Source organism: Nestor notabilis, unplaced genomic scaffold (genome assembly GCF_000696875.1).
Source record: "Nestor notabilis isolate BGI_N333 unplaced genomic scaffold, ASM69687v1 Scaffold33538, whole genome shotgun sequence".
Lineage (NCBI taxonomy): Eukaryota > Metazoa > Chordata > Aves > Psittaciformes > Psittacidae > Nestor > Nestor notabilis.
In genome coordinates, this window is record NW_009942016.1 from 1 (window position 1) to 8,081 (window position 8,081).

At 47.9% G+C, this 8,081-nt stretch overlaps 2 protein-coding genes across 2 annotated transcripts; one reads left to right on the forward strand and one right to left on the reverse strand.

The window, feature by feature from the left end:
• Nucleotides 1-39: 39 nt before the first annotated feature.
• On the forward strand, nucleotides 40-1,149 carry B3GNT4 (UDP-GlcNAc:betaGal beta-1,3-N-acetylglucosaminyltransferase 4). Its single transcript, XM_010021183.1, has one exon. The coding sequence runs from the start codon at nucleotides 40-42 to the stop codon at nucleotides 1,147-1,149; it is 1,110 nt and encodes a 369-aa protein (XP_010019485.1).
• Nucleotides 1,150-4,924: 3,775 nt separating this feature from the next.
• Nucleotides 4,925-7,806, reverse strand: DIABLO (diablo, IAP-binding mitochondrial protein; the record flags this gene model as incomplete). Its single annotated transcript, XM_010021184.1, has 5 exons — nucleotides 4,925-5,223; nucleotides 6,172-6,268; nucleotides 6,406-6,516; nucleotides 7,222-7,353; nucleotides 7,686-7,806. Coding segments are annotated over 5 exons (676 nt in total), but the record flags the coding sequence as incomplete, so codon positions are not given.
• Nucleotides 7,807-8,081: the final 275 nt, after the last annotated feature.

An 8,081-nucleotide genomic window follows, 5' to 3' on the forward strand; every position in this document is an offset into this window, starting at 1 on the left:
CTTGTCTGTGTGTGCCGCGCAGGGGCTGCGTTCTGCACCATGTACCCCAGGATGAAGACCCTCGTGCTTTACACCTTCTCAGTCACACTGCTGGCGTGTTTTCTTTACTTGAAGAAAGAGGCAAAGCTGTCAGCATCGCCAGCGCACCAGAACGTGGATGTAGCAACTCCCAACCCCCAGTCTGTGGTTCTGGACAATGCTGAACCCAGTGAGTGTTTGCCAAACCTGGCCCTCGCCAATTCTTCTCTCACCCTCCCGGAGTTTCACCGCGTCTTCTTAACATACAAGCACTGTCGGAACTTCTCAGTCCTGCGGAAGCCTTCCAGGTGTAGCAAAGAGGTGTTCCTCTTGCTGGCCATCAAGTCTTCCCCGATCAACGTGGACCGGCGGGGTGCAATCAGGAACACGTGGGGGAAGGAGGTCTCCATCGGTGGCAAGCGTGTCAGGCTGGTGTTCCTTCTCGGGCTCTCGGAGGCTAAAAGCCAGGTACAGCCCTTGCACCAGCTGCTGGCTTATGAGAGCCAGGAGTTTGATGACATCTTGCAGTGGGATTTTGTTGACAACTTCTACAACTTGACCCTTAAGGAGCTGCATTTCCTGCGCTGGTTCACGGAGGACTGCCTGCATGCCAGGTTTGTGCTGAAGGGCGACGATGATGTCTTTGTTAACACTTACAACATTGTTGAGTTCCTCCACGAACGGGACCCTGAACGGGATCTCTTTGTTGGGGATGTAATTGCCAACGCCCGGCCCATCAGGAACAGCAAGGTCAAATACTTTATTCCAGAGTCCATGTACACAGCCAAATTTTATCCTCTCTATGCGGGTGGAGGGGGCTATGTCATGTCTAGACAGACAGTGCGCCGCCTCCAGAGCACCGCAGAGGACATGGAGCTCTTCCCAATAGATGATGTCTTTGTGGGAATGTGCCTGGCAAAGATGGCAGTGACCCCAAAGAACCATGCTGGCTTTAAGACTTTTGGGATCCAGAGACCTTTCAATCCTTTTGATCCATGCTTGTACAAAGGCCTGATGGTTGTGCACAGACTAAACCCAACTGAGATGTGGATCATGTGGACGCTGGTAAAGGACAACAGCATCAGGTGCGCAGTGTCCGTAACACACAGCTATGGAAGGGGTTGGAAATGAAGCTACTGACAAGCACAGCAGGATTGTGACTGGTGACAGATACAGGGTACTTAAACTAAAAATCAGGTTGTGGTAGAGACGTGTCCTTGACTAACAGACTGTGCCTGAGCCATGGGGTTTGTGTGCAGGAAGTTGTCTTCTGTCAGTGGGTTACGGCAGCAGTTGAATTGTCACATGGTGGGGATGGGGCCGGTAGTTTGGTGGGACATGGAGCAGGGGCTCAGCTTGGTTCCTCTCAGCCATGCTGGAGCTGGGGAAAGCCACAACTTCCACAGGGACGTGAATGAGCGGCCACCTGCTATGGAGTTTCCCCAACACCAGTGGCTGGCCACAGATCAGCTTCCTGTAGGGAAGCTCATGATGACTAATGAGTGACACGGCACTTCAAATCACTTGACGGAGTGGAAGAAAGGTCGGTGTGTGCTGCTGGGTCTGCTGCTGTCCCAGGCCAGCAATCCCACAGGTCCTGCGGAACAGGAGAAAGGGAGTGGAGTGGGGAAGAAAAAGCCTTAGAAACGTATTACACAGCAGGGTGATCCAAGGCCCTCTCTGGGCTCCCACTCAAGCCTTTTGGATTGTAGAGAAGTTGATTTTCACTTGCACTGGAAGCTTTTGCACAAACACTTTCTGATCTGATTGAGCTTGAGAGGAGTAATATGTTGTGAATAATCACAGTGGTAGGTAGAGTGGCTGTAGCTTTTCATGTGGTGTGGGAGGTGTATTTGTGGTGGTGTAATGGTGGGTATAAATAAAATCCAGTTTTGAAAAGTGTTTTCACGGGAGTGTTCCTGGGTCTCCTGAAAGGTAGGAGCCCCAAAAGCCACAGAGGGCTGAGATCTCGTGCTGGGTGTTTGCATTAAGGAGTCATTGCTACTGAAGAGGGATAAGGTTCTGTGGAAATGGATACTTGCCACTTCCTTTCCTGTGAGCAGCTGCCCTGTTGAAAGAGGAGTGATTGACCTGTGAGTGTGCTGGAATTGCTGATGTGAGGAAAGATCAAATATGAAACTAAGATTTGGTGATACTTCTGTGACGTTTATTGCCTTGAAGGGTGTGTAGCTGCTGGATCTGAAGTTGCTGTGCTGTGTATGAGCAGGAAGCAGCCTGGACTTTGAGCAACCTGGTATAATGGAAGGTGTCTGCGGCAGGGACTGGATGACCTTTAAGGTCCCTTCCAGCTCACACCAGTGGGTGATTCTGTGATAAAGGTAGCAGGTAGAGAGGAAGTGTGTGATTACCCAAATCGGAGCAATTTGTGTTGTGCTGTTGTCATTGCTGTCTCTGTGCCTGCTGCCCCACATTCACTGCCCGCTGGACGCGAGCTGGAGCTTTCGGAGGTGCCTGGGAAGTGCTTCCAGGTCCTTGCTTGTGCTACACAGAGACTGAGGGTGTGCTCTTGGGGCAGGCTGCCCGTGCTGCCTTCTGGAAGGGCCATCTGATGCTGTGTGACCTTGGGATGAGGGACTCCCGGCAGTTCTTGCTGCTTTGGCTTTCTAAAGCACTGGGTATAGTTCTGGCTTAGCCCTGTGGCATGACCCAGCCTCCCACGGCAGGAGTTGCCACTCTCACACAAGCTGTTTCTGTGCCAGATGTGAGTGTTCACCTGAAAATGCTCTTCCAAGGGGTGAGCCTGTGTGTGTCCATCCTCTGTGTGGTCTGGCACAAGCTGCTGCCATGTCTGCTCACTGCAGCCCTAACAGGGATTAGCAGCTGTATTAGCTGTACCTGAGAAATTTGCTACATGTAGCTTCAGATGATGTTGGCTTTGTAAACAAGGCTGAGTATCAGCAGCAAACCGGTGTTTCTGGGCACTGTTGCTTGTTCCAGAGAAGAGGCTGGGCAGAGCAGGAACCATGGTACCCTGCAACCTGCTGCAGCAGCAGCTTTCTGATCCACTCACCAATTCCAAATGCAAACTCAGTAACAGAACGTAGAGCATGATGTCATGTCTGTTGTGGGCTAACCCCCAACAACAGGCAACTCTCACTTCCTAATAAAGCATGGGACTCTTTCCACTCCAGTTTGGAGGCGACAGGGAGCCACTCATGCTTCTCAGGCCCATTTTGTCTTGACTGAACTGATTCCTGTCACGTCTGAAGGTCTGGTGTGTGTAGGTACAGCCTGTGTCTTGGGCAGCAAGAGCGAGGCATACAGGCAAGCAAGTGGGGCAACAGGGGGCTGGGAACAGGCTCTGAAAGGGAGAGAGTTGCTTTGCAGACTCCTGTAGCAGAACCCATCTGTACTAAGCCATATCTGTGCCATGCAAGCATCTGTGTAGTTACTGTGGCATCCTGAAACAACCACAACTTGTACGTGCATTTGGGTCAGTGGCTTGGCAGCCATTCTTCGACAGCAGCATGTCACAAATGGGAGCAGTTGTGGTGAGAGGCTGAGCTGGAGTTGCCTTTGGCTCTTGAGAGTGTGTGTGGTTGTGCCCCTGCTGCAAATAATCCTCTCCTGATAGTGGGCTTTTTTGTAATGCCCCAGCCCAAAGCTGTGTTTGGGTCCTCCTGACTACCAGCACAGCAGACACCTGCATCTTCTTCTGAGCTTGCAATCCGGACTGTGCCATCCGCCTTGGATACAGCAGCATCCAGTAAGGAAGCAGGAACAAGGAAAGGTGGTTTTTTAATTCCTTTACTACTTAATCTATAAATGCACAGCGTTGTGCAACTGAGACTGCGTTTGTTCAAAGGGCAGGCAAAATGAGACACGTATAGAAAGGCTTATGCTAAAGCTGGAAAGATCCCAGTTTAGTAACAGCAACCTCAACACAGGTATAGTGCACCGCATGCTAATTCCTGGTGAAAAACCTGATTAACGTGTGTTTTCTTACAAAACCTGGTGAACAGGGATTAACTGACTCAAATCAGCAGTGATAAAGTCCTAGTGGATGCTATCCCACAAAGTCATCTCAGCTCTAAGCTTCCCTTATCTATACAGTTAATATTGCAGATTTCACACTCAGCTGTCAGGTTAGGAAACGAGCACAGTGAAAGGCACCCATGGTTTTGAAACCTGCACTGAAACGTTAGGCTTGCAAAAAGAAAGAATTAACATTATTTTCCTGAAACTTGTGCTGGAAAGCACTGAACCACGTAAAACTGGCTTTTGCTCGCTGCTCTGTGAAGAAGTGCACAGCAGTTGCCACAACGACTTTGTTTATAACCACAGGGTCTTGAAAATGAACTCTCCCTTTGCTTCCTGGGGAAGGCAGCTGCGTTCCAAGTGGTGACTCCTGGGTGGAAGCAGCTGCTGCACTGAGCTGCAGAACTTCACTAAGAGCAACCTGGGGAACTCCACAGCTCTGCAGCAACTGTTGCCCCTGACTGCAATTAGTGTAATTTAATGCAGCTGTCACTCATCTCTGTTCCAGTTCCAACAGAAAACCGTGCTTAATGTCTTATCCAAGTAGGCACACTCACAACAAGCTGCTTTTGCACAGTTTAATGAAGGTAAGTCCTAACAGACATCATTCACTTCACAAGTTAAAAATAGTGACTTTCAAATACATCTTTGGCTGATACCTAGTTAGCCTCTAAGTTAAGAGAGCTGTCACAGACATGAGTGGTAGAACCCTCCCAGCAGAGAGACTATTAACAACCAGCTATCCTTGATAGCCATTTTCACATTTGCATAGTTAAACATTTAAATAATTGAATCCATGAGTATTACAAACATGGTAAGTTACCAACAAGATCGAGATGCTTGGAACTGACCTGATCTGTAAAGCAATCCTGTTTGAAAAATGGAATCATAGGCTTATTTCAGCAGTTTCCCACTATCCCACACTGAAAATTTGGGACCCTTCAATCTGTGATTGACTCTCACATGTTCCAAGGTGACATCTGAGTTCTTTTCAGTCTTCCCGCAGGTAAGGGTCCTCACCTGCCTCTGAGCTTCCTAAAATACCCTCTGGCAGTGAAGAATCCTCTCCTTGAGCTTTGATGAGCTCTTCTGTTTGAACCTCAGCTAATTTGGTCTCTGCTTTCTGGGACAGCAGTCGCACTTCTTGTACCTGTGATCTCACCAGCTGAATGTGGCTGCGGGCTGACACCGAGGCTTGGTCTGCACCTGAGGTCATGATTTAAACACAGGGGTTAGAGGAGCACTCAGCAAACCTTCAATTAAGGTACCCACTGTCTATAATTATCATCTGCTTTGCTAAGTGTTTTGATGGCTTTTGGGCTCTATTAATGCATTTTGCTGTTCATTTACCTCAAACAGCAATTATTTGCCTACTTTGAGATTCTTTTTTGCCCCCCTTGAACTCTTCCCACCCAAGTGGGTTACAGGCACTGTCTGATCAGAGGGATCAGCTTGTGGCAGTGAGTTGTAGAACTAAGCCCAGCCACTGCGTGCCAGGAACTTGCAGTCCTTCTCTTGGCACCTACCAGCAGTGAGAATATCTGTGGCATTACTGAGTTCAGAATCCCTTCTCCTCCTGACAGACTCTGCGTGTTTTTTAGGCCCTTGCAGTGTCAGGGTGTCCCAATATGTTCATTGCTTTTCTCCCCGTCTCCACTTCCGTAACTTTGCTGATTTACCACAAGTCAACCCATAATTCAATCTTGGAGCTATCAAGTCCTAAACTTTTTCTGAAAGTGTGTATCCAGGGAGAAAAGACCAAAATGAATCTCTTCCCTGAGTAAAAGGCAAATATTCCCACTCTTTAGTAAAAGTGAGTCCAGCTGGAGAGACCTGCTGGACCCCCCTTGGTAGCCTTACTTCTGTGGCTATGTTTGAACACTGCATTTAGAAATGACTAAATGCTTCCTTAAAACCTTTTTCTGGCATGTTTGGTCTTGATCTAAACCACATGTGAAGTTTCCAGGCCTAGTTCTCAAAACACTTCTACTAGATCTGTAGCCAGTAAAATAACAGAAGTTCTCAGCATCTCTGAAAACCAGGCATTAGGTACAAATTGCTGTGTGAACTGAATGGATGTTCTGGGTCTCTTGACTCTGTTCTCATGCAATAAATGCTGCCCAAATGTGAAGGGAAAGACATCCTCAGTGTTACCTGACTGATACGCAGCTTCTGCTGCCATCTCTGACAGACGTACTGCTGTCATCCAGCTGGATTCCAGCCTTAGGTATTCCTCCTGTTTTGTTCTCACCTAGGAGTAAAACAAAGTATTACTTAACCAGATGTAGCAGTATCTGAATGCTCTTCCAAGCAGTGAAAACGTGAGCCGGCGAGCGAGTTTCTGAGCAGAGTTTTAAGGGGCAGACTTGAAGGGAGACAATTGCTTACATCCACTCTGGCTCCTATCACCACCTGCCAGACTGCATCCACCTCTTCTGAATTCATCTTCCCAAGAAGGCTTGCATATTGCTTGTAGAGAGACACCAGTGTATAAACTGCCTGCAAAAGAATCATTTCAGTTACCTGATGATCTGTGCATCTCTGATGTTGTCTCTGTGTTAACTGGTGTTCGTTAGTACAGTTGCTGAATGGTTCCAAAGGTGCTTTGTTCTCAAGTTCACTGCAGTTCTGGGGGCACTGACAGCATTTGCTCTCTGCCTACAGCACTGCTGTGCACATCTCTTTATGTGCTTGCCATACTAATGAGGAGGTAAACTGGATTGCAAGTATTTTACTCAAATTGGCACTTACAAAACTAAAACCCTGTCTTGTTTCAGACTTAAATATGGCTCACTCAATTCTTCTGATGAAACTCAAGTTCATGGTGTTAAAAATGGGCAGAGAAGGCAAATAAAATACCTAAGCACACAGGGTGGTGCATCCTGCTTACTCAGTATGCAGGTATCCAATACCTGTTCCGAGTTTCTTTAGCCCCAGTTCCGAGACATGGGGCATTTTGGCTTAAGTTCAAGCTCAAAGCAACCATCTAACAAAGCTAAAGATAACTTCTGTGTGTGGTGTAGCAGCCCAGCCCTACCCCACTATTTCCTGGAGACCTGACATCTGCAACCCCCCACACCCCGTATTAAAAATAATAAAAAAGCCAAAGTCCATTCCAAGAATGGTTTAACAGAGGTAGTTAGAGCAAACAGTTTCCTGTTTCCAGTGCTGACGTGCTAGCACTGTACACGACCCTCAGCTTACCTTTGTGTACTCTGTGAGTGCTTCAATCAGCGCATATGTTGTTTGAGAGAGGAGTGTAGAAGTGCTGTCTGTGACCAAGGAAACTGCTCTTTTAATCAAGGCATCATTGCTGAGAGAAATCACGTTTTGCTGCTGAAAGACAAAGGCATCTGCATGAGCTTTACCCTGACTTTCATATGGATGCAATAAATAGTGGTAAGGAAAAGCACCACTGTAAGTTACGAGCTTGGACAGCCTAATTCTCGCTACTGTTTTTCCACTGTAAAACAAGGCAACTGTTGTGACAAGGTGTTACTTCCTCCTTTCTCTTCCTTAACAACCATATCTTAAACACCTGTGATCCCCAGGCAGGAACACAATTCCGAGGGCAAGTATCACTTTATAAAACGCTAAGTGAGTGCTTTTGAGTATTAAACTGTTTGTAAGGAGCAGGTTCTGTACACATCTCCCTGCTGGCACGTTACCTCCGCAATGGGGACAGCGCACAAGGACACTCCCAGCCCCACTCCCACCACGTGGTGCCACCGGCTGCTCACGCCCGAGAGGCAGCGCCTCCGGACACTGGCCACGACAGGGAGGCTTCGTCTGGAAATGCAAAAAACAGAGGTAAGCACAAGAAGTAACCAGCGTGCGGTGGGAAACAGGTATTGGAGAGCAGGGGAACACCTAGAAGCTGTGCTGGGTGCCCTGCTCTCTACTGAGCTTCTGTAATGCAGCTCTGTAATAGTGAATGGGTAAGTTTGGTTTCGATTCTGATGTATTACTCAACTGTAAGTGCAAGAAAAGCGTAACTAGCACATTATTAACCCTTTGAGAGTGCAAACGTATCTTCTCTGGCACCAACACACTGCAATATTGGA

Bases quoted from the DNA above. Each gene is read 5' to 3' on its own strand.
- B3GNT4 (XM_010021183.1), top strand. From the start codon at position 40: ATGTACCCCAGGATGAAGACCCTCGTGCTTTACACCTTCTCAGTCACA.